Source organism: Myripristis murdjan, chromosome 17 (genome assembly GCF_902150065.1).
Source record: "Myripristis murdjan chromosome 17, fMyrMur1.1, whole genome shotgun sequence".
NCBI classification, from domain to species: domain Eukaryota; kingdom Metazoa; phylum Chordata; class Actinopteri; order Holocentriformes; family Holocentridae; genus Myripristis; species Myripristis murdjan.
In genome coordinates, this window is record NC_043996.1 from 29,775,430 (window position 1) to 29,802,216 (window position 26,787).

The 26,787-nt window shown below is 42.3% G+C and overlaps 1 protein-coding gene across 1 annotated transcript in view; it reads left to right on the forward strand.

The window, feature by feature from the left end:
* ranbp9 (RAN binding protein 9) overlaps window positions 1-25,877 on the forward strand; it is a 34,870-nt gene extending 8,993 nt beyond the window's left edge. Inside the window, exons 4-14 of the mRNA XM_030073899.1 lie at window positions 3,664-3,831; window positions 4,435-4,457; window positions 9,833-10,017; window positions 11,694-11,806; window positions 13,538-13,646; window positions 14,160-14,314; window positions 15,090-15,243; window positions 16,856-16,977; window positions 17,924-18,075; window positions 21,348-21,459; window positions 22,830-25,877. Coding sequence (XP_029929759.1) covers window positions 3,664-3,831; window positions 4,435-4,457; window positions 9,833-10,017; window positions 11,694-11,806; window positions 13,538-13,646; window positions 14,160-14,314; window positions 15,090-15,243; window positions 16,856-16,977; window positions 17,924-18,075; window positions 21,348-21,459; window positions 22,830-22,960 — 1,424 coding nt within the window. The 3' untranslated portion in view covers window positions 22,961-25,877. The remainder of the gene's footprint in view (window positions 1-3,663; window positions 3,832-4,434; window positions 4,458-9,832; window positions 10,018-11,693; window positions 11,807-13,537; window positions 13,647-14,159; window positions 14,315-15,089; window positions 15,244-16,855; window positions 16,978-17,923; window positions 18,076-21,347; window positions 21,460-22,829) is intronic.
* Window positions 25,878-26,787: the final 910 nt, after the last annotated feature.

Sequence of the window (26,787 nt, forward strand, 5' to 3'; positions counted from 1 at the left end):
GTGAACTTCACAGTGAATGCAGCGACATGTCCTGGTGACCCGCAGCGGCCAACCAGTGTCTGTTAGCCAAAGCAATGCTGAAGTGCCCTTGAGCAAGACAGTTGAAGAGCTACCTGCTGCCTTAAACATTAAACAGTAGATGACATTCATGTTGCCGATGAGGGCTTTTTCTCTGCAGCTGTTGAATAATGGCAGAGGTCTCATTTTTTGGGCTGCCCTGACTCTATTTAAAGTTTTTTAAAAAGCAGAACATGAGTGTCTGACTTGGGGCATTTTTGTTTTGCCAGCGCTTTTGTCTCATGAAAGACTTCTTTTTGGGCAGAGTGGAGCACTTGATGAAAGTTCAGCATTGTAGATGAACACCAGCCTTGTTTGGTGACTTTACTGAACACAACAAACAACAGGCGCATTTCAAAGTGGCAAAAATGTTTGCAGAGAAGTTGAAGGTTATTCGTTAATGTCATCTCGAATAGTCAGTTCACAACGAGTTGGCTAGCAGTGGAGAAAAAAATTACTTAGGTATTGCACTTCTTTTTTTAACAGTTTTTTTAAAAATCGATTCTGATTCGAGCCTTATTCTTGAATCGATTAAAGATGTTAATCATATGGAACTAGACAACCTGAGGAAACCTTTGGTACCAAGCATGTCATGCTAGGTTGTCACCAAAGGGACTAAATATCACTCCAAAGGTAGGAAAATCTGTAATGGGAATTCTCAAAAGGGTCCCTTGACCTCTGACCTCCAGATCTCTGAATGAAAATGGGTTTCTGTGGGCAGCCACGGCTCTCCCCTTTGCAGACATGCCCACCGTCTTCTAATCCCATGCAGTTTGGAGCAAAAACCATGCAGTTCTTTGCATGCAGCACAAATGTGTTATTTCCACCTACTGTAAAATGGTGTATTTGTGCAGACTGGGGCCTAAACAGCCTTGTAGTTGCATAAATTGGGTTGGACTGGAAAGAGGAGACTCTTGTGGATTCAGTGAGCCACATTTGATTCATGCGTGATGATGTTAGCCCCCATAATAGCCATTTCATTTTAGTGAGACCATTTTTTTTGTACTTAATGCCACCGTATAGTGACCTCTAGGATAATCACAACCTCATGAAACGTAACAAACTAGAGACCGGGGGCATTTAGAGGATGTCTGGTTTTCCAGGTAGATTGGAAACAAAATATTATGTATTGCAAATCCCAGAACAGAGGATAATTCAAAAAGCAAAAATTGCAATAAATTGTAATATGAAATTGCAGTACTTCGGAACTGCAAAACATATTGAATAAGTATTGTGATAGTATTGAATTGGGAGATAACATATTGTTGATGGTTGTATTGATCATTATAGAGTACTGACAAAAGCAGCTACTGTGACTGGTTTCACTGTTGAAAGGCGTACTTTTAGTGACAAACATTTATTTATCAGTTCAGAATGTAAATGAGGCAAAATGTCAGGTATTTGATTGCTTGGTTTGAAAACTAAGCAGCAGAAATGATGCAGTGACATGCAAGTGAGTGTGATGACACCAATGGAGAAAACAGAAGACAGAGGCTCTGTTTCCACCTGCTAGTAAAATGCATCTTTGGTAATCCAAACGCAAGAGGGCACCTGTCAGTCCGTCTGTACACACCTGGCATTAACATGAGTCTCCAAATGTATCTCACCTGCCCACTTGTGTTCGCATCTCACTTTCTCGCTCTATATGCAAATAAACACATATCATTTCAGAGAGAGAGAGGAGAGAGACGGTAAAATGAAATTCTGACTTTGCCAGGTATCCTTCTAAGCAAGAAATAAAAATAAAATGGCATTTAACAAGCAGCAGATATTTAACAAAAGGACATCCTCGCTCACTCCAGCCTCATTTTTATGCAGCCGCCAATCACTGAAGACGTATTTCACATCTGTTACAGCTCGACCCGATCACCTTCAGGCTCAGATTAATTATCCCACTCCCCTCCACTCAGGTGGATAAATCGACCTGTAATATTTCTGTGGTATTCCTGTAGTAACTGCATCTCACACATACACACGGCCGCCTGTAATCTTTCTGTATTGTTCCTGTTGTGTCTAGGACGAGAGAGAATGTTTTTACTTGAAATTTACAAAAGGCTGCAGCCTCTAAATTTTATATGGAAGAAAAAACCTGCATACTGTCAAGACACATTTTAGAGACCCCCCAAAATGTCTTGCATCATGTTTTTAGGGGAGCTCATGTCTTATTAAAGGGAGCTCCCCTGTAGTTCCACCCTGCAGGTAGACAGTTGTGTTTTTCTTCATTAACCAGCTGCTTTGTAGCCGAGCTGCACTTCAGTTTGCATTTGATCCGTCAGCTGACAGTTCAGCTGCCGGCCAGAGTCAGGGAAGATATTTCTTCTTGGAAAAGTGACGCTCTGGCCGGTGTCGGGGTGTTGGGCTGGACCAGAGCTGAAGACAGAGGACGTCAGGTGAGTGGGTGGTCCTTCAATCCGTCCTGGGACGCATGTCTGTTCACACCTCTAATGCGATGTGTCCCAGGCCACCTCCAAAAGCAGCAATGTGTCTCCAGTGCAGACTGAAGACACATTGCTGCTGTTTACACCTGCACTTAGAGGTGTCAGCTTGTGTTCAGATTTCTCAGGACAGATGTTAATACGAGGTGAGAACAAGGCCAGACAGTCTGTTACAACCATTTGTTTTGCTTGACCTCTTCATTGAGGTTACACACTGAGGATCACTAGAAATGCTGTGTCTTGCTTGATCCAATCACGTGCATTCACACCTGGCATTAGAATCAGTCTTGACATGTGTCTCTGGTGCCCACGTGTGATTGGATCTCACTTTCTCTCTCTATATGCAAATAAATGAGAGAGAGGGAGAGGGATAGATTCAGATTCTGATTTTGTCGGCATGTAATCCTTCAGTGGGCAGTTTTGCTGCACTGGGCAGAATCAGGCAGGGTATTTTGTCTATTGGACTAGTGATGGTCTGGCCGGTGTCAGGGGTGTTAGACTGGAGGACCACCCTCTTTCCTGACATCCTCCATCAGCTCTGCTCCAGCCGTCTACACTTAACATGCAGTGTGGACAAAAGAGTCCCAGGCCACTTCTGAATGTGGCGTGACGCGTTGAGGTGCGTCAGGCTGTTTACACTTGTACTTAGTGCTGTCCATTCGCGATCAGATCACCTAGGAAACATGTTCATGACAGGTGGAAACAGGGCCGCTGTATTTTCATTCTTTCATGCTGCATTTTAATTTTTTTTGTTCCAGGCTTTACAGTGAAACCACCAAAGTCTTGTTGAGCAATCAAGAATTTGCAAACTTTTGTTCAGATGTTATCATTGCTCACAAATGTGCATTGGGCATGCTCACCGCTTTAGATCTTGAATGGTGTCTTAACAGCATCCCTCTTCAAGGTGACTGGCTTTCAGTTAACTGTCAGGGGATTTTTTTTCTTTCTTTTTCTTTTTTTAATTTATTTTTTTGTGCAACTTCAACTCAGGCAAATGCCTCTTCACCTGAATTTGCATCAGCTCTTGACTTTTAACTCCTGCCGTGTTGTTGTGCCCTCAAACAAAGAAAATATTCAGCTTGAAAGTGGTGTGAACAAGCTGAGCTTTTTTTTCTTTTCCACTGCCTGCATTGTGGTCATACTTAGTCATTTGTTCATTTTCATATCTCAGGTTGGGACAAGCACTCATATGGTTACCACGGAGACGACGGCCACTCCTTCTGCTCGTCCGGTACTGGGCAACCCTACGGACCCACGTTTACAACCGGCGATGTGATTGGCTGCTGCGTTAACCTCATCAACAATACCTGCTTCTACACAAAGAATGGCCACAGCCTAGGTAAGAACGCTTTACTGTAGTGTCTTTAATCTGTTGTGTTCACCTGAGGAAGTGTATTGTTAGTGCACAGTGGTGCTAGCACTGAATGAAACTGCTCCTCATGTAGAAGTATTTATATTTGGGACGGTGTAACAAAGAACATTGCAATTATGCTTGCATACGATCTACTGATGTTACACACATGTAAGTACATAAATCTGTCAGGGAGATCTGAATCAAGTACTAACAGTATAGTGTTCTATACAGTGTTAGTACCTAGTTAATACATGTGTAAAATGATGGTTCATAAAAGCATGACTCTATTGCATGTGGTAGTGTTAAAAAAACCAAGGGGAACATTGTGGGAGGAAGCCATTTTGAAATAAAAGGTCTAATTTGTCCGTGGGTTGTGTGCTTTCTGTGAAGAGCTTTTAATAATACTGACTTGCACAGCGCTTTTCAAGATAATGAAAAAAAGGCACCTCACACGAGATAACAAAGCATTAAATCAAGATATTACACCGGATTGTGGGACATTACGGCCGACTGATTCATAATCACCCTGCTGTCATGGAGAGACTCTTCTTCACGCTGACATTTTTTCTCATTCCTCTCATTTTCCAGGTATCGCCTTCACAGACCTACCGGTGAGTATCAGTATCTGCGTTTTGATTTTAGTTTATATAATTATTTGGAAAGTTAATTTTCCTGTAGAACCTCCAATGTAGCTCAAATAATTCCAAATTTTATGTGAAAAGTGATTTGGAGTCTGGAATGCTTCTGAGCTTGTAGTGTCGTGGATTGTGATGTTGGGTGCTTTTGGATTTAAAAAAAAAAAAGGTGATGAAATGTCTGAAGAGGTCTTATTAATAGAGGTCTTGCTGTTTTCGTCAAACAGTGATGGGCTTCTTTGTGCTGCATAACGACTACTTGATTAAAACAGAACAGGGTACAATCTGCATCCTGTCAGCTTTAATTTGACAGCCGGACTTAAACACCCCATGAAATGGACTCTTACTTTCTTGATTTGATGTATTTCCTGTTGAAACAGGAAGTTTGGGTGGGGCATGGTGCAGAGAAGAATCGTTCACAAGTGTAAACCAACAGGATGTCGTTTTGGGAGAGAAATGCTGTTTTTATTTGAAGGCAATGGCCGATTAAGGTTGTATAAAGACTTCTGAAGGTTTTAGTTGTTGAAATTTTAATTTACACCCTCTAGTGCAGAACGATATCACTAGCTAGGATATTCTGATTTACAGAAGTGAAAGTCATTTCATGGAGACTTTAATGTTTCTGAACAAATAATTTTTTGGCATCATTTTTCTTATTCTGTTTATTTAGTTTCACAGATTTCATTCACAACTTTCAGTCAAACAGGCTGGTTTTGTCAGCTTTTGTTTTCTTTATTATCTCCGCCAGACACCAGGAGGAGATCATGTGTTTGGTCAGGCATGTGTGTGTGTTTTTGTGTGTGTGCATGTCTGTCAGCAGCTAATCTGGCAAACTACTGGGCCTTTTCACCTGAACCTTTTTGTGCACACTTTTGTGCTGCTTCAGAACCTTTGAAAAATATGAAAAACATTTTTTTTCCCAGTACTTCCGCTCCCTCTCTTCATTTCACTGTCTACATCGCTTGACCCTCTCTCTCTCTCTCTCTCTCTCTCTCTCTCTCTCTCTCTCTCTCTCTCTCTCTCTCTCTACTGGGGCTATCAGTCTAATATTCTTGTTGCCCTATCAGTGTGGCAGGTGGAAAAATTCAGGGCATGTAGTGCGTTTCTTTTTTTTTTTTTTTTTTTTTTGGCAAGTTTATAAAACACTGCTGATGGAGAAAGTCAACAGAGCACAGAGGAGAAAAACACTGTAAAAATGTCAGAGGCTGATTTAATCTGTCAGCAGATGTCAACTGAAGCTTCACGACTGTAAAAATATGACTTGTAAAACAGCCGTCGCTGAGTGCTGTTTATGAGAGAGAGAGAGAGAGACAGAGAGAAAGAGAGAGAGACTTCAGTAATAATTGAGTTTTGCTGTTTTAATTCATGCTCTTTTTGAAACGCGGTCCAAAGCCATATGACTTCTGTCAAAGAGCCAGAAATGGCTGGTAGGCCGTAGGTTCCCAACAACTGGTAAAATGTGTGTAATAAAGTGAAACAAATACAGAGAGAACAAGCTTTTGGAGTTTTCCTGTATATTTTCTCTACAGTATTGTATTTTATTTGACTCATAGAGTCATTTAATCTGAAAAGTGTTTGACAATACAATTTGCTGCCCTGTCTCTCCCGAGGTTTGCTGAGCACATAGGCTAGCTAATAGTCCAGAAAAGGGGAGATGTGCCTGGCAGGCAGTCTACACGAGTCTACACTTCTGGTTTTCTTTTTAAATTTGATCTTAAAATTCTAGCATCGAAAAGCTGTTAAAACGTCAGATGTGGCTTTCTGAAACCTGCAGAAACCCTGCTTGGTACCTTTTTCTGCATTTTCTTTGGCCTGTGAAGCCACGTGTGGCAGAAACGCTCAGGGCACAGTTATGAATTTAAAATTGGGACTAGCCAAATGGAGTAGAACCTTTTCAACAGATTTTTGGATAACACTTTCCCCCACGTATTGATTAAAATTTTTCCTCAAATCAGCCAGACAAATAATTTGTATCCTGAAGTGCTGAAAAGGATGAAAAAACATTGCTCTTATGTACATATTATAAATTATAAATGCTGTTAAAGAATGCTCGGCAACACTGAAGTGATACAGCCAAGTTTAGACACCCTCCTAAACACTTGGCTGATTCATTAACATGTAAAATGTGCAGGAGCCTAATTACAATAATCATTTCTGGCATGATCGTGCACCATTGTCTTACGTCACTCAACAACAAGAAGCGTGTAAATCCTGTCTGGGTGTTAACAGGACATGACTTAAGTTGGTCAGCGATGTTTGGGCTCAGTGTCTCCAGCTCTCAGGCTTCATTATGTGAACGACTCCCACTCACAGCGCCACTAAACGGACATTAATTCAGATGGAATTCATGCATGCATTAACCGCATGGAGATGTGAGGGAGATGGTTGTTTATACCTTTTTCTTGTCTCTCTCCTCTCCTACTTCTTGCTTGGTAGCAGAAGGGAATGAAAACAGGGCTGGGTGTTTTTGAGGGGGAAGAAAATAAGCGAGACTTAGCCAAAACAGTAATCCATTGAATAGCAAAACAGACTTGGCTGTCGGCCAGGCATTCATGTTCCTCCAGAGTTGTGCGGTGAAGTGCGTCACCTCGGCACAGCTGACCTTTCTAGTTATTGGGCCGTGACAAAGGCAACTTGAAGACACACACACACACACACACACACACACTTGCACGTTTCCATTACCATACTTGTGAGGACGTCCATTGACTCCATTGCTTGCCTAATCCTTATCCTTAACCCTCTCCTAGGACTGGGCGGTACGGCTGAAAACAGTATCACAGTGCTGATAAGGACAATATTGCATCCAGATTCAAAAGTTAAATCATTAAATTAATGTTCATCCGGTTGAATCAAATTGCAGTGTAAGGCGTGATGTCAGACAAAATTCTAAAAAAAAAAAGAAAAGTATTAACATTAAAACTAATATTCCTTAAAATGTTCCATGCATTATTTTTTAAAAATAAAAGTGCTTGTTATCAGCAGTTTTTGCAGCATAATTATGCATCACAGTATCGTATTGTTATCATATGGTGGTACTGAAAAATAATGAAAAGAATATTGAAATATCGCTCAGCCTCACCCTCAACACTGCTGGAACCTTAATCCTTAATCCTTACCCCAGTGTAAACCTAATCCTAATTCTTTACCTTCCTAAACCCAAACCCTAAAACAGAATGACCTCAACTGTGTCTCTTTCTGTGACTGGAGTTTAGTCTTGAATTTAAATGTAACTCTGAATCTCTGAAGACCTCATCCAAAACTAACCTCAACCCTAATCCTAATCTGGATGCTAACCCGAGTCGTGACCCTAAACTAACTCTAGCACTCACCCTGGCTTTATCCAAGTCACAGTCCTGAAATAAAGAAGTGAGGAAAGTGTCTTCACTCTGAATGATTTTCCTTCTCACTCTTGGTCTTCGTAAGTGTAAAAATAAACACACACACACACACACACACTGCAACAGGGGCCAGCTCCTCGTGTCAGTCACCTCTCCACCTGATCTCGTGATTGAATCAGGGCCCGTCAAACTGTGGTTAGGATAGTAGGAGAGCAAACAGTCTGCCCCTATGAGCTCCTTATCTCTTTTCTCTGTTTATCTCCTCATCCTGTTGTCAGCGAGTCATCAGGGACACGAGCAGGACAGAAAGCCAGTGAACAAAATTGGCATTCCTTATGCACAATAAATTGTTAAGGACTTTGTTTTTGTGGTGTCACGACATATAGACTAGCTGCACAGTAACACAATATACACACAATATAAGAACAATGACCACACTCAACAGGGCTGATGAATGGGAGTTTTGAGGAATGTAAGGTGAAAAATCAAATCTGTGTACAAACATTTTTTCATGTTCAGTCTTTAGCTGACCATCGCTTTTAGTGTTGTCGCCAAAACATATTTGCACCATCCCTGTGCGCAAATTGTTGAGAGATCTTTGTGATAAAAATTGAAGATAAAGTCCCAAATAACTATGCCAGCTGCTAAATATGTCGCTGAAATACCCTTGAAAATCAGTTTGGCTGTCTCTTTGATGTGTGAGAGCAGACAAACCCCTTTTTGTTTCAAAATGCCCAAGTCTCTTGCCTGCCTGGATTTGAAAGTTTGGGAGCTGATGCTGCCAGGTCTTTGTTCTCTTGTAGTGTTATTACCAAGAGACTGGATGCCGTCTAGCCAATGTTGCTTTGTTGTGGATTTGGTCTGACGCTTCCTACACTTTAAACTCCTGTCTTTGCATTAAGAGGCTGAAGGCAGAGAGAGGAAGTTAAAGTAGCCCTCTAGCTGACTGCTGTGTTTTGTCTACTCCATCGTCCACTATAGCATTTTGTTTGCAGACATGCATACTTTCAGTAACCTGCAAACTGCAGACCCTCATTTGAAGTGGTTTTGCCCTGTATGGACCCTTATATCAGTAGGTAGTGACACAAACCAAAATCTCTTGATGTAAGGCTCCCTACATACTTAAGTAACACAAACCAACCTAATTTTCTGCTGCTTTTTTGTCTTTTTTCCCCACCTATTTTTTTTTCTTCTTCCACGTTTTCCCAGTGAAGTTTTGCTAATCGCTTGTGTTTAACAAAATGAAGTGAATTTGTGCAAGTTTTAAATTGTTCTGATGTCATCCCTGAACAGTGACAAATGAGATGAAACCAGAATGTTCTCATATGTTCTCTGTATTGTAACAATTTGTCTTCAATTAAATTACAATGAAATGAAACTACCCCTTATTTGGTTAGGGACCCCCCTCTGGAAGCCCCTCCAGGACCCCTGGGGGTCCCTGGACCCCACTTTGGAAACCGCTGGTGTTGATTTCCAGTGGGAGGTGGAGGTCCTGTCTGAGCGGTGCATTGAGCTGGTGCGGGTTGGGACGATGTTAAATTCCAATGGATGGTGATGTTTCTTTCCAAAACGGGGTACTGGGCAGAAATGGAGTTTTGAAAACCAGAAATCTCAGCAGCTGGAAGTGCAACTGTTGGGTCATTGATACTGATCAACAGCACTATCAGCCTGTTGAGATATATTATGCTCATTTAGGGCAGTAAAAATCTTACTGTCCCATTAATGTCATGGCAGATTGGACCGGGTCTCCTTCATCATTCTGCCAGCCTGCTGCCCTGATTCTGTTGTAGGAATCTTGACTGGTAATTTGTTGAATTTTGTGGGGCAATCAGCCGCTGCAGCATGAAGACAAAAACTTATTGCCCGATTTCCTGAGATTTTCTGTTTTCCTGTTTTTCTCCCATTGTTTCCTGTTTTGATTTACTGTCCAGATTACATCCCCAGACTCCCTCTTCTCCGATGTCCTGATGCTATTTTTTTCCCCCCTCTTCTCTCTCTCTCCTCTCCCAGCCCAACTTGTACCCGACTGTCGGCCTCCAGACTCCAGGGGAGGTGGTGGACGCCAACTTTGGCCAGCATCCCTTTGTTTTCGACATTGAGGACTACATGCGCGAGTGGAGGACCAAGATCCAGGCCCAGATCGATCGCTTCCCCATCGGAGAGCGCGAGGGCGAGTGGCAGTCCATGATCCAGAAGTAAGAGGACATGGCACAATGTTGATTTGGTGTACTTTCTAAAAAGTTGCCTGTAACTGTAAGTACACGCTCAAAAGTGTGAACCTGAGGAGGTGAGACTCTGATGTTGTGGTTATATGGACAGGATATCGATCACAACAGGAGATGTATTGATGTATTGATACAGGATGATGTAAACTAATAGGTTAAACAGGATTATCTTGATTATTTCAGTACAGCAGAAAGAAATGCACCTTTTTCGGTTTCAGTTTTCAGTATTTAAAATTAGGTATTTCCCCAATACCAAAATCTGATACCAGTAACCAGATGTGACATTCTAACTATCAGCAACTTTAAGTTCTACTTTTTGACACCTACAACCATGGATTTCTCTTTTTGTACAGTTTCTAGAAAACAAAATCTTTTAGGATGTGTGTTGTAAAATGAGATGTCTACGCAAAATTATAGCAAATTTTTAGACATCGTTAAATCATTGTGTGTATCTTAAGTTTTGGTTGATCTTTTCCAGAGTGTTTCCTCTACATTGGAGAAATATGGAACGATGAAATCCTGGTGAACTTTTTTTTTTTTTTTTTTTTTTTTTTTTTTTGAAGTGTTTTTGTATTAACCGATCAGATCAGCTCTTGGTATCAGACATTAGTTAAAGTGCAGTGCCCAGAAATAAGCCGTACTGAAAAATATGTGACAACACATGCATTGCTGACAAATGGCTGGGACGGGCACCCAGATGGAGCACTTCCCCATCACAGAGCAGGAGCCGTGATCCAGAAGTAAGAGCTCTGGGACTCGGTTTCTCTTCATGCCATGCGCTGATGGGATTAGCTCTCTGTTGCTATGATTACTTGTTCTGAATGGATTTAATCTCCATTTGATGGGGATTGGGGTTGAGGGGGGAGAGAGTTACTGCCTTTATCCGGAGTAAGTCGCCTCATGGCCCGGGATTGAAAGCAGGAAGTTTTTAAGCTCAGATTGGTGGATGGGAAGTGTGATTGTCTTTGTAAAGCATGATGCTCAACAGGAATGGACAAATGGCTGTGTACACAAAATGTCCAAACATAACAACCAGCAAGAATAAGAGATACCTGAAAAACATTGGGGTGTAGATGCAAGTCTTTTTGATAGTGATAAAAAAGTGAATATTATAATGAGGTGGATTTGTTTCCAAATGTAGCTTACTGTGACACAGTAAACTGTCTTTAGCGCTAGTCTCTACTCCAAAACAGTCAGGCAGGAACTGGTTGCAGGCTAATTACCAGAGCAGCCACTGTTAATGCTTCGAGCTAATAAGTTACTGAAATTGCCTGAAACGTCTTGATGTAGTGAACTCCAGCCAGCCTGCGGTACAAGCAGTAGAACACAAATGAAAAGGAACATTTGCACAATGCAGCTGGCTTGTCAAAGATAATTTAGTGAACTAGTTTCAGAAGCTGAAATCTTGACATTAGACCTGCTGCATGAAATGAGATGTATGCCACCAGATCTATGCCAAAAGTGAACCTTATGTTAAGGAAAAGCTGCAAGTTTTTTTTCTTTTTTTTGGTGTGCATGTTTTCACTGAGTAAGAAAAACTGACAAATCTGAGCATCCAATTTTACCTGATAGCAAGTCTCAGTCTCGCCAACCTGTATTCATAACCTCTGAGTATGTCATGAGTTTTCCCTGTCTGTCCTCGTCAGGATGGTGGCTTCCTACCTGGTGCACCACAGCTACTGTGCCACCGCTGAAGCCTTTGCCAAATCCACTGACCAGGCCGTGCACGAGGAGCTGGCCTCCATCAAAAATCGACAGAGTGAGTACTTCTGTCGCCCCCTTTCCTTTAAATGCAGACACCATCCAGTGATATCAGTATGAGATATAGTGCTGAAAGAGGCTAAAATTAGGTGCAGTATCAGAATATTACCTCAGAAGTATAAATCAGACAGTCGGAGCCACATGTATTACCAGCTGGTGCTTAACCTCTTGAAACTATCAGTCTGTGGTTCGCCGAACTAATGACAACACGATTACCTGAGAACCGCGCACACAGTTGTTGTTGTTGTCTTGTAGTCCTTGCTTTTTTTTTTTTTTTTTTTAAGTTTTTCCTAACTTGTATGTTATTTGGTTCATATTTTAACCTGAATACCTGCTTTCTCACCTCTAGTTTCACTGTACGCTTTTAAATTCCTCTGAGCTTTCCAACTTGTCCACGGTTTCTCTACTTCAGCTTATTGCCGGGAAAGCGCGTTGTTGTCTTCGAGTGACCACTGCCTGATTGTTTTGGGGCTTAATTCACTATTTTTGGGGGGGGTAGGCTAGATATGTTGTCAGTGGGTAGGATAGTTGAACCAAATTTTTAAAAAAAAACAACAACCAGCAGCAGTCTTCCAACACTTGACATTACCTGGTCCCTTGCTTGAAGACCACTAAGTTTATGTGGCAAAATTGGCTCATTTTAACCAACTGGAACTGATTTTCTCAGCCAAGCAACAACATTTTTTTGCTGTGGAAACACTCTTATCATTTTGCAAAATTGTCACCGGTCCTGGGGGGAAAAGAGATATAAGTGTTTACCTGCTATTCTTGTAGAAATCAAAGCAAAAAGATTTGATTCTCTGTCTTCTTTCACACATGGAATAATGGGAGATGTTTCTAACGGAGAGAAATGCATAATTTTTTGCTATTTGTTTCACCAGTCCAGTAGAAATACTGGTTTATCCTGGCCTGTCTGACATAGTATTTTTCAAAGGTTTTTAATGTTTATTCCAACCTGTTTGGAGTGTCTCTAAATTGTGTGTCACCTCTCACCACAGTGGTGTTTCTGCTCTTAACATCTGAGAGATCACCTGCCAATCAAACGTTGTGGGAGGGACGTTCCTGTTGATGGAGTTTGAGTTTCTGTAGGAGCCGCTCTTTCTTTTTCTGTCAGCCATCGTTGGTATCGGTGCTCATGTTAACCACCCTTTTCTTCTATTTTGTTTATTTGAAAGAAAAAAAAACATGAGATGTAAGATAAATCACTTTTATGTGCCAGAGGATTTTGACATAGACTGTTGTAAGATGACAAAAAAGTGTTACCTCCATTCATTATGAGGAATTCAGATGGGCTGCCTTTCTTTTCTACTTCTTTGTAATCCTGTGTAATGTTAACACTGGCATTTTTGTGGGCTGTTTTCCCATTGCTGATTTTTCAAAAAGTTATTTTATTGCCTGCTGTGAGATTGAGGTGAAGATGCACCGCCAGGAGAAATACATTTTTTTAAAGAGCAACACATTTTGGCTCAACACCAGGGAAAATCACTAGCTGCCACCGGGTGTTCAGAATGACAAATGTAAAAGCTTTCCATAAACTGGCAACAGAATGAATAAGTGTTATGTTATATCAATCAATAGAGCAGCAAAACAAACATTTATTTGCATGAAAATGTGACGGGTTACTACTCCAAACAAATGCTAAGACTCCCTTGTAGCTGCTGCTCTGAGGGGGAAGTGGTATTGACAGTGAATGTGTTGCTTATGGATGTGCGTGCTGGTGTGTTTGCAGAGATCCAGAAGCTGGTGTTGTCAGGTAGAATGGGCGAAGCCATCGAGACGACCCAGCAGCTCTACCCCACCCTCCTGGAGAGGAACCCAGACCTGCTCTTCATGCTCAAGTCAGTCCTGGGATACGTTTGGATGAAGTCAAATATTGTGGACTGCAGTTTCCACAACAAGACCTCCTTCATGCGTCATTATTTACACATCAAATTACATTTGACATCTTTATTGACCGCTGGCTCTCTGTGTTTGATCTCCTCCATCTGCAATTATTCCATCACACTTTGCCATCCTCCATGTCCTCATATCTTCTCTCCCCAACTTGTCTGTCTTTATTTATCCTTTATTCCACTTGTTTCTTTTGTTTTGTCTTGCCATGCTTACTTTCTTTTTTCTTTTTCTTTGTTACTTTGTGTCATACTCTTTCCTTACTATCTTTGCTGCACTTTATGTATTTTATTTTGTGCTTTAATCTCCCCTTTCCTATAATACTTTGCTGCTTGCTTTCCTTCCCTCTTCTGTTTCCCTCCATCCGTTTTCTTTGCTTCCTCGCTTGATTTTTGTTTATGCACTTTGTCTTTTCTTGCATGTTTAATTTCTCTCCTCCTCCTGTCCTGTCCTGTCCCCAGGGTGAGGCAGTTCATAGAGATGGTGAATGGGACGGACAGTGAGGTGAGGTGTTTGGGAGGCCGGAGCCCCAAGTCTCAGGACAGTTACCCCGGCTCCCCCCGGCCCTTCAGCAGCCCCAGCCACAAAGCCAGCAGCTCCCAGCCCTACCTCACAGGTACGGACTGCAGTTTACCTAAATAAAGCTGTAATCACCCATCTGTGGTATTTTCACATCTTCAAAAGTTTGACCCCCATGACTTCAAATGTGTGAGTGAGTTAAAGAGAATCCACAGTGTAATAAATATCAACATAAAAGCACTAATGAATCAACAGTGTTTCTGAGATGTCCACTTAGTTAGGGAAATCACTTTACAGAGGGTGTTCAGCAAGTTTCTGATCAACTTCTAGATACATTTGCAAACAGAAAACCAGTTTTTGTTTTTGTGTCTTAACACAGCATATCCTGAACAACTGCTGGGCAGGTCGAGTAATCCACTGCTGTACATTTTCACAGAGTGAACTTTTTCCTTGCGGTAGCCTTGGAGGGCAAAATCGACTTAAATGACTTGTATCAGTCTGTACTTCCAAAAAAAATATATGTTTATGACTCCAGGATGTGATTTTGCTGTTAGGGCCTGGGCTTTGCGTGAAGTTTTTGTTTTCTAGTGATGCCACAAAGCCAAAATCACAATATCCTCATCGAATCGAATATCTGGAAGTTGTCATCTCTATCTAAGTTTGAGGTGTCTAGTGAGGTTGAGGTTATAATCAGATTATTAGTCCTGGCTGTGTATCCCGACCATAAAGTAACTCCATTTCCATGTGAATGAGGGAGATGTGTGTCTGGTTGACCATCATATTCGGTTTAAGATGCTTGTCAGCCTGAGGCCTGTTCCCTGTTGAGCACATCACTTCCTAAACAGTTTGTTGTTGTTGTTGTTTTGGTTCAGGGTTTGACAGCAACTGCTGTAATGGTGTGACGTCCAATAAGAGCCACAGCTCCTCCCCCCATAGTCATAAGCCCTGCCCCCCTGGCTCTGGCTCCGCCCCCACAGGGTCTGACATCAGCCTCAACGGGAACCGCAGCCAACAGCCCATAACCAGGTACTGACCAGCCACCAGCACCAAACTCTGCAAGGAGTGTGTCTTTATGCTCAGCTCTCTGTCACCCACATCAAAAAAAATATTTACCTCAGTATGACAAAGAAAACTCTGGACCCTTTTAACATAAAATCAGAAAGCATTAATGCCATGACATTACCACAAAATCAATCAAAAATTAAGCATAGAAATGACATGAAATGACCATAAAATTTCTGAAAGAAATCAAGGGAAAACATAAGTAAAAGAACAGAAAACTAGGAAAAAATTAGTATGACAGTTTCCAGAAAAAGAAAATTGGTGAATTTTTTGTTTTAAAATATTACAAGAAGGCTATATTTATGATTATTAGAATTATATATTTAAAATTAAATTACAAGAAAATTATCCTAACATTACAGCGAGTATTGTAAAAATCTTGGAAGAAAATCACCATAGAATGGGGGGAAAATACTGTCTGTAAAGAAAGAAAGTAAGGGAGGGGAAAAAAATCCTCAAAAGTTGGAAATAAAAAAGTGAATTTTGTTCAGACCTTTCAATATTAAAGCTCTTTCTACAACCATCTGGGTTTCAGAGTTAAAGGAAAATTAAGTCAGTGGCTGTTAAAGTGGGGCTTCGAGGCCCCTCATCAAAGCAAGGAAAAGTTTAATTTCACTATAATTTAGATCATTAGAAATTATCAGTGTTGAAGTGTGACATCTTAACAAGTTAACCCCTTGAAACCTGTATAAATTCACTGGAAATCTTTCAAAATGTGGAGAAAAGATGATTAGGAAATTTGCAAAGCAAACAAACAAAAAAAACAACAAGGAAATTGGCAAAAGAAGAAAAATGCTTGAAAATTAGCATTAAAAAGATGACTGGAAACTATATTTTCATGATTGAAATTATGTATCTAAAAGTCAGATCACTGATTCTGGATCAGTGTCACGGTTTCTCGTGCTTAAATGTTTGTGCACCTCTTGTGTTCAGACGCCTTTCTCTAGCATTTAATATTCAACACAAACCATAATATCTTTGATATAAGGCCCCTATAAGGTAAAATCACCTCAAATGGGGGTCTGCAGCTCAAGAAAATCAACCAGAACTTCATAGTTTGGAAACACCTTCATTAGCTTGTACAAGACCTATCGACCTCTACTGGTGACCAGAGGGAATTGCACCATCACCTCCTCCAATACAAAACTCCCTCTCACCTCCCTGGCTTAAAGAAGTAACACTGATTAATCAACTGTAACACCACCAATCTCCTGCACATGTATTGTGTGCAGTAAAAATTTTAATTTTACCTAATTAATGCATTTTTGTGCTTTGTTAGTAACGCTGCCATTAGTTAAATATCTGGCTACCAAACTATGTAGCTACTAGATACGGCATAAAGCTAGCCTCTGCGCAGACTAATCCATTATTAAGATACTAAATCATATTTATACAGAAATGTAGATTACAGAAAATAATCATGGCCGCCAGAAGGCTGTTTACATCAGACAGTCCTCAGTATGTTTTGGCTCTTTTCAGCAATAATGAAACCTCTCAACACACAAGTGAGGCGGTTTGAGTCCCACTTCCTGTGAGGTTTCCCAGGTATTGACTTTTCCTCTCCGTCCCTCCTCAGTAACGATGTGGACATGGAGGTCGATCACTTCACCAACGGGGTGACAGAGTCGTCCTCTAATGGCTTCCTCAACGGCAGCTCCAAACACACGGCCGAGCCTGACGACTGCGACGCCGATATGGGTGGGTTTAGTGTGTGTGTGTGTGTGTGTGTGTGTGTGTGTGTGTGTGTGTGAGAGAGAGAGAGAATGAGTATTGGTGAGTTAATTTGTGCATTTATCTGGGTGACAAATTACCACCAGTCACCTGCAGCAGCATTGTTGGTCTGACTGTCTGCACTTCATTTGTTTTCCGTTTCTATTTGAAGAATTAGCTGGCTGTAAAATAGTGAGTGTGACACTCAAATGAACTTCCACCCCTTGTGTTTTTTGTGTGAAAAAGAGCAGGAATATGAGTGTTTTTGTGTGGTTATAAATTATCTTGCTGTCAGTATAGGGCTGGGATCATTTTGATACTATCACAATACTTGGTTGCTGATTTTATTTGTATTGTGGTTCTTTAGTATTGTGATTCGATAATATGATTTATTGCAAATTTTGTTTTTTGAATTATCCCCTAGTTTGTGGCTGTGAAGTTTCATTAGGCTGTGATTATCCTTAGAGGTCACCATAGGTCATTTTATACAGACATCATCACACATCCATGCAACTCCAAGACTGTTTAGGCCCCAGTCTGCACAAATACACCATTTTACAACAGGCCAAAATGTACTGCATGCAAAAACTGCATGGGATTAGCATAAGGTGGGCGTGTCTGCAAAAGGTAGACCTGTGGGTGCCTTCGAGAGGTCAGATGGACCCTTTTGAAAATGGCCACGCCAGATTTTCCCTCACCAAAATACCAGTATCTTTACTTTCAATGGATTCAGTAAAAAAAAGAATAGCAGTACTTAATTTTTGCCACCCCTTACTGTCAGCACATGGTGGTAATGAACGGTCTGAGGGTCATTGTCCTGTTGATGTCACTGTAAGTCACCTGGCAGGAACTCAATGCTAAATCCTCTCACCTTCACTGTTCACTCATTTGGCCCGTTTCCCTGTCTGTCCTGTGATTGGCTGTGGCTCCACAGAGGTGGAGTCGGCCCAATCCAAGAGGCAGCTGTGCGGCGGGAGCCAGGCGGCCATCGAGAGGATGATCCACTTCGGCAGGGAGCTGCAGAGCATGAGCGAACACCTCCGCCGCGAGTGTGGCAAGAACTCCGCCAACAAGAAGATGCTCAAGGTAACAGAACTAGACAGCTGAGTGCTGTGCTGAAATAAAAACACCAAAAAAAGAAGGGCGTGTCATGGCTTTCAAGCAAATATTTAAGCCTCATGAACGCCTATAGGGATGGACTTCATTCAGCGTGCTTACATACTATAAAGTTTGCATCACTTAGGTTGACTTAGTTTGCAGCAGGTGAGTGAATGAGTGAGTCAAAGGGCATGCAGGTGTGCAGTGTGTTTTGCTTTTAACAAATAAAAATATGATACTGTTGAATGTTTTTTTTTTTTTTTTTTTCATTTTTGTTGAATTTAGTTGTTTCATTGTCTGTTGCACAAGACAAATAACCAGATATTTTTTTTAGACTGCTCAATAATTCAGTTTGACTTGCCAGTTAATTAAAAGCAACAGGGCAGTTTTTAATCCACCAGCGACTGTGGTTATGGATAAAAATAGCTTGCTGACTGGCCTGTTGTATTTTTCATCTTGATGAGCCTTAGTCTGTACAAAGAATAGTAAACAGTGTAAGGTGCGAGCACCAGGGTTTCCACGTTTCAGTTTCTCAGCAGTGGGAGGAATCAAGTGTTTCTGTGCCGCTTTAATTAGTCTCCAGCAGAAATCTTTAACTATTTGTCTTTTGCAGATCAGCTGCTAAACAGTTCAAATGGGTGCATCACACATGAATTATTCACACCACTGAACATCACTTTGGGCCCAGTGTTGTGTTCCCGTATTCTGGCCACATCTAACCATTACCCTAACATCACCTTTTAAACCTCAGATGCTGTGCTCTCCGCTCTTTGAGATTCATTAAAGTTAAATGAGAAAACGCTTCACCGGGCGCCACTGTTGCAGGTGTTTGGGCTTGATTTGTTCTACCTTCATATCAATATCTATATCAACTTATGTTGTAACGCTACAAAAACGAGCATCCTAACATGTTTGATGTGGACGCTGTGGAGCCTCAGGAGGCCTCGTGCGGCTCGTCACACGGCCGCAGCCTCAGCGATGAGTAGCAGATTAAATGTGATCTAACATTATAGTGAAGAATTATAGAGACAGCTCAAAAAGATTAGGCCGAGTGCTTGTTCAAATTGTTCTGAGAGCTGGCCCTCGGTGCACTATGGCAACACACAACACACACACACGCACACACACACACAGAGGAAGTATTTATTTTCCCAGTTTTAATGGAGAGACTGGAAAAAGACAGATGCTAGCGCGGTCTGAGGAGTTTGCTGCTCTGTGCCAACACAAACTCTGTTAACATTGCAGACATTGTTTCCTGTTACAAAAAGCAGAAGGAACACTGCCTTGGCTTCAGATGCCTTAGACAGATTCCCACTGGAGGCTGGGCTGTATTAGCGCCGCACACCAAAGGAGAAACAAGGTTTAAGGCGCTCTCTCTCCTGGAAGGTTCAGACTTTTATTTTAATGGCTGATCTGTAGAATCAGATTTCTAAAAAGTAGTAACTTGTTGGTGTTTGTCAGGATGTTTCTATGATCTGTAGTCATTAGGCTTGGGTGCTATCCAGAATTTAAAATAAGAATATCTCAAACAAATGAATGAATAAATAAAATGTTTTATGTGCAAGAATTGCACGTGAATCTGAACTGAGGTGTGATGTCACACTGTCAGTGTTAAACTGTATCTGCTCAGCTGTTCAGCTTCCCACTGGCTGCAGTGCCAACAAACTATTTTTAATCAAACAGAAAAATAAAACAGCAAGTCTGAAACAAAAATCAATATTGAATCAAAGAAGTGCAAAGGCTGTAAAGTTAACCTATTATTAGACACTTGAAATTGAACCTTTCAGAATAATATATTCAAAATAATTTGGCACATTACTCAAGAGTTGTCTTGCACTGTCACTGTGCTGTGGTCAGGCCATAATCAATGATAATCTGCAAATATCACGATACTCAAAGTTATCAATCCAAGCCTAGCAGTCATTTCCTATAACTAGGAGATATGTAAACTTCTGAAGAATGTAATCTGTTTGTTCATGTATTTAAAGACAAGTAAACACAACAACATCAACATATGAAGGTTTTCCAGATTCCCACTTGAAGGTCCTGTGGGAATCTGTTTTAGCAGGATGGAGCCTTGTTCTCTTCTGCTGCAGTGACCTAATTTCTTCTCAGGAAACAGTTTGTTCAGTCTTTGCAAAAATGTACAGCAGGAACACCTTTATTCAACCACATACTTATAAAAACTCACACGAGGAAACTGACTCGGTGTAGAGAAGGTGCATAAAAACATACACACTTATACATTTCACATTCACAAGTTATACACAGCAAAAAAAACAAAAAAAACAAAAAACAGTTGGTACAGGACATGACATCTCATGGACTGTGAAGGATTTTAAAGACCCACAGGAAATCTGATTAGAAGCACCAGCAGGATGTGAAACTAGCGCCCGATCTCCTGCCAAACGTGAGTGGGGCATGTCGGTGTCGGGTAAAAACAAAACAATTTACCAGACCCGTGGAGAAATCAAATGGCTTTACATTAACTTATGTTGCTGTGAAAATCATCTAATGCCTTATCGTGTGAGGCAGCTGGATTGACAAGATCATGTGAGAATCCATCTTGCCAGGCCAGTCGGTGTCCTACTGGCAGCTGTGGGCGTGGTTTATGTGTGACGATGGCGAGAAGCAACAACAACAGCTGCTCCTAAAGAGGTTGGCTGGTTTAGTGTAGATAACAAATCACATATCTGAACTGGAGAGTATGTCTTCATTGAATATTCATAATATCCACAGGTTAACCACACCCACGTGTTTGCTAGCTGTCAAAATCCCCTAGATTGTGGCTTGCTTCCTTTTCATTGCTCTCCTTCTCCGCCGTGTGGCTCGTGGATCAGATTGGTTGAAGTGATAGACAGATGGTTCATCCAATCACCTGCCGAGTACTTCCTGAAAGTTCCTCCTTTTTCCAAACTGCTTCCGGTGATGACTTCTCAGATGGTTCGGTGTAACAAACCATCGAGCACATCAGGTTATCTAATGCCAGTCAGCTGTCCAAAACAGTGTGGTGACACAAAAACATAAGGAAACCGTGCAAAAGAGGAAGACAACGGATTGATTGAGGACGATAGAGTGAGGAAGAGGATGATAGCAGGGATTCAGAGTGAAGGAAATGATAGCAGAAAGCATCGATGTTGGTTTTATTAGAGATGGCGCCCTAATGGTGGTGGCATACGATTTTGTAATCACTGTATTCACATAATCAGCTGTGAAATCTGCAATTTTCATTTGCATGCGGATGTTTCTGTGTCCTGCAGGATGCGTTCAGCCTGCTGGCCTACTCAGACCCCTGGAACAGCCCGGTCGGCTACCAGCTGGACTCCATTCAGAGAGAGCCCGTCTGCTCCACTCTCAACAGTGCAATATTAGGTAGGTCCGCTCTCCGTTAAGGTGTGAAGGATTACCTAGGCCAGCTGGAAACACTGGAATACGTCATCATCTGGTGCTGACATTCGGTATCTTTAAATGACCACTGACCGTGCTCAGGCCAGAGAGACGTGTTGCCCCTTGCAGTTTTAGTTTTTGTGTTGTGAGGGTGCAAAAGCCTTGAAACAGCCTTTACACCGTCACTGGACACTCAGATCCTCCACTGAAACCCAGATCAGTGAAATATGTTGAGCGTTAGCAGCTCTGTAAGTCATGGTGACCTGCCACATCTGTTGAATGGCAAGGAAACTCACCGTGTGCTGCCTTGATCTTCTGAAGTTTTACAGAACTCCACCACTGTAATGTCATATTCCAAAAACGCTAGCCAGCACTGATCCAATGGGGGGAAAAAATGGGTCTGTGATTGCATGATTTTACACCAGCAAAGCTCGATCAAAGGTTGGGTTTAAAAAGCTCACACTCATGTTTTCTGCTGCCAAGACCACCTCACAAAACCCTGTCATGCACGGTCATGAAGCACGTGTGCACCAACGAGTGCATCTGACTGGAAGATTGGCTTGTGCACGCCTCCTGACGCTGCCTGAGAGGATCTGGGTGAATATCTGTGTGTTTGGGAAGTACTCTTAAATTTGACTGAATACCAAAGACTTGAATTATACAGCAGGATGAGTTTCGTAAAATCATAAAATGATGACTGCATTTCCCCCCCCCTTGGATCAGATCACTGGTGTTTTGGAATACAAGTTTAACATGATGGCTTGAAAGTAAAAGTTTGTTCATTGGGGATTAAAGGCGACACATGGTCACCACGTGATACAAGTGAGCCGTTGTGGGCCAGGTAGTCTTTTTAAATTACACTGCAAGAAAGGACTGGAAAATTGAAAGAAATGAACACAGTTTGCATGGAAAATGTAGTGTTACAACTGTTCCTGTGTAGCTGCGTTCTGATGTCCAATGTTTAGCAAAGGGCTTTTCTCTGCTTTATCACAGGGAAGATACTTTTCTATCAGCCACTTCAGTGTCATTTTCTGTGGCAGTGGTGCTTCAGGTTCAGCATTCATCCTGGGGACAGATCCACTGCAGTTTAAAATGTCACGTTGGGATACTAAAAAACACTGCAGCCATTCAGCAGCTTCTGCAGAAAACTGGAAATTACAATGACAGAATCAAGGAAATGTTGCTCTAATGTTTAGAGTCAGAGGAAACACTGAATGTGTTTTTGTCTCCATGTTGAGTTGATCAGTAAAGCACATCAGGAGGCGCAGTGGTCCTCCTCCTCCTCCTCCTCCTCCTCCTCTTCCTCATGCAGGCTGTAGCTCTGATGCTCCTCCTCTCCCTCCTCTCTCCTCCAGAGACTCACAACCTGCCCAAGCAGCCCCCCCTGGCCCAGGCCGTCGGCCAGGCCGCCCAGTGCCTCGCCATCATGGCACGATCTGGCAGCGGCTCCTGCGCCTTCGCCTCTGTGGACGATTACCTGCACTAGCCCCGTGTACACACACACACACACAAACACACACACACACACACACGTACTCATAGGGCCTGGCCAGAAATCACCCCCACCGCCTGTCCCGTTTGTGTAGTGATGTCACCCGGGGAGACGAGACGCTCCTCCGGCCCGAGAGGTCACATGTCCAGACTTAACTAGTTTCCTGTTCAGCTTTTAGCCCGATATGAGTCGTTGTTGGGGGTCTGGGGTGGTTTCTGGGTGGAGCCTTAGGGTGCAAACACACCTCATACACCTAAAACATGAAGACACACACACACACACACACACACACACACACACACACCTCCCTTTCCATCCTAGATATGGATTACGCCTCCACCTTGGCTAGCCTCGCAAACCCCATCTTCAGCCAGCGAAGGCTATTCCTGCATCACCCTGATTGACAGTCGAGAGCTAGCCAAGAGTAGCCAACTTGAAAATACTTTATCCCCAAACTTAGAGAGCAGAACTCATGCGGACTCGCCACAAATCCCCAGCCCTAAACATTTGAGGGGGAGAGGGGTGAAGGTGACACGCAAACACGCCGGCAGACAAAAAAAAAAAGAAAAAAATGCCGGTCAAGCAAAACACAACAAAACAAACAAACAAACAAACAAAAAAACCAAGACGAGTGACCGCTGCGGCCATGTGGCGCTTAGCGCGGTTCCCATAAACAGGCAAACACACGTGACATCCAGCGAACACGTCAGGCAGGCTGAGCACCAACGCAGAATTGCAAACATTTGACACATTCTGAGTCCATCTCCACCGAGGCTTGCTGAGCGCGCAGAGTCCCGCCAACGCAAGACCCTCTCACGGCCCGGCGGCCATGAGGGGCGCCAGTGGACGGCCCGCCTCCCTCCTGACTTCAGGACATCAGCAGAGATTTGTGTGACGCATGTGGACTGACTTCGAAGAAGCCAGAGAGAATCTACGCTCTCAACCTAACGTCTTTTTTTTTTTCTTTCCTCCTGTTTTTAATCTATTTTTGGCGGAGTGGGGGAAGGGGGAGGGGTGGTTACCTGGCTCTTGTTTTTTGTTTTTAGTTTTTCGGGTTTACACGGCATGGTGCAGATGATTATTATTATTATAATTATCATTATATTAATTATTGTTACTTGCATTCACAGTATATTTGTTGAGCGCCAGCAAGAGCAAGTTCCACCAACATATAATAAAGGTCCCGATCTCACCGATCATTACCAGTGACAAGTGTGTGTACATGTTAACGTTTATATATGAATTTAACAAAAAGGAATTATATCAATAGAGCAAGATATTTAGTTATCAAAAGAAAGGAAATGATTGAAAAAAAAAAAAAACAATCCAGTCCTTAATGCTTTGTACCAACACCAGTGACCCCTGAAGTGTGCTGGTTGTTCCTGGTCTGTCCCCTCTGTGTCGAGTCCAGGGTTCCTGCACAGCCAAAAGACAGCCAATGAATCTGGATTCATTCAAGACAAACCTCCTCAGTAGGGAAACACAGGACTTCACATTTTATGTAGTCGCACACTTAACTTTCATTTCACACATCCTGGTACTCACTGCGAAGAAAACTATTAAACCCAAACCAGAACCTTCAAACCCAGTCAAGAGGTTGATGTCTGGAAAAATGTGCAGGAACCCTGTGATGACCTTTGACCCCTTTTTACTCGTTTACCCTCCCCTCCTGAAATCCCCAGCTGCTCAGCAGGTTTGATGCAAACATTGTTAGTTTTATTTTCGTATCGATGTCTATGCTAATCTTTAATCCACAAAGAACTCAGGAGCCAAATGTCCCTTTTTTCCTCCTCGGTTCAGACGCTGAGCCCCGCCCCAGCAGCCTGGCCGGGCCTTGATTTCAAGCGAATGCGTTTGAGTGGCACAGCGATGGGCTTTTCAGACTTGAACCTGGACTAGAAACAAGCGAGAGCGAGGCGGTGTTGGAAGTGGCCAGCAAAGCCTCTCTCTTAACGAGAATCTCATGTAACATTGGGTAGCATAACCCTAATTGATTGCTAGCCTCGGGCTAAACTTGTAATTAACGTTGGCCCCATGGTGGGCCAGAAGCTAGCTCTCCTTCAGGCCCAGCCTGGACTCCCTGTTGCTCTTTGGTAGCATCTTGCTGTCTGTCGTCTAATGCTGCTGCTGAAACGCCATTCAGGTGTGAAAAGTCCTCAAGTCCGCTCCTCTTTATCTTTTATCTAGCTCTAAGAAATTTCCAGCCTCGTTCACCCAGCTTCCGTCGGAGGCGAGCGCCCTCTCCCCACGTGTTCCTGTTTTGTTTTTGTTTTTGTTTTTGTTTTTTTTAGCGGATCCTCCTCCTGGCCTCCTTCTTCTTAGTGCTCGATGCATCGACGGGGGAAAAAACAAACATCCAGTATTGTCAACTGCACTGTGGCTACCACATTTATAAAATAAAGAACCAAATACTTTAGGAAGACAACATCGCAGCTGTGTGTGTGAAGCCTGTGTGTTCATGCTTGCCACTTGCAGAGAAACAGGAATGCTGAGGCTAAGCGTTTTTGCTAGACACCGATCCATCTTCCTCTAGTTTTCCCAGGGGTCTGGAGTTGATATTTCTCCTCATGGTGGAACTGAGCTTTTCTGTACCTTTTGGTTTTTTGATCGCAAGCAGTCACGGCATCGTTTAGAAAACTTCTTAGACAAGTGTCTGTTGTCTCTTTATGAGTAAGGTCTGAAACCTATGCATGCCATAGTAAAGTGGTGGTAAGATCAAGTTAGATGTCTCTTCTTTTGATTTTGTTTTTGGTTTTTTTTTTTCCTCTTTCCTTTTAGCCAGCTCACAGTGTAAAAGGAAGATGTCAACCAGTAAGTTGTCCACTGCTGACTGTGTGTCCGTTTGGAGAAAAAAAAAGATGTGCAATTTGTGTGAGGGTGAAAAGATTTATATTAAAAACGACAAATGACAGCACTTGTCTTGATGCTGCGTAACGCCTGGGGCTGAAGTCTCTCTCCACTCCACTGAGCATCACGCAACGACCGGAAAGTCTGTCCTGCTCTCCGGTTTGTGAGGTGACCAGCCGCAAACCGAGGCACACACTTCAACAAGACTCACTTCCACTCAGAAAACAGCAACTAAAGCTGCTGCACGTTGACCTGGAGAGGAAAAATCCACCCAGGAACCCAAACAAAACTGATGACCCAGTAGTTTGCAACAGAATTGTGCAGCAGAAATTAAGAGATTAAATTACAGCACTTCATCACAAAAATAATTCGTCATCAGTGTCTCTGAATCCGTGGGTGGAGTTTTCCTTTAAATGTCAACAAGGTGGCACCGACATTTTAAAACACTAGAATTTTATTGAACAAATCCAAGATGGTAAATAAGAACTAAACTTTTTTTTTTTCCTATAAAAACTGTAACTGTGACTCTCGCACCGACACTTTGACTCATCACATTTTGCTTGAAGCTTGATTTTTGCCAGGAGCTTGAACAGGGTCCTGTTGACTGGATGGTTGCTGGTTCAACTCCCAGACCGGCTGGTGAGACATTTGAATCTGTGTGGGTCAGGGCTCTACGCTAACTTTTCCCCAAAGAATACATGTGCGCCTAAATAGAAAAAAAAATAGGAGCATACAAAGAAATTGAGTGGTAGAATTTATTTAAAAAAAAAAAAAAAAAAAAAAAAAAAAATATTACATAAATATTTATACTGCATGTGAGCATGTGTGCGGGGGGACGTACATCTGTGCAGCAGCACATAAAACCAAAAATCACACATTGGCCCGTGCCTACTAGACACAAAGATCAGTGTTTCATATTAAAAGCTTTCCATCTGCGAACCAGCGGCATGCTTTTATTGTGAAGCAGGTACAGG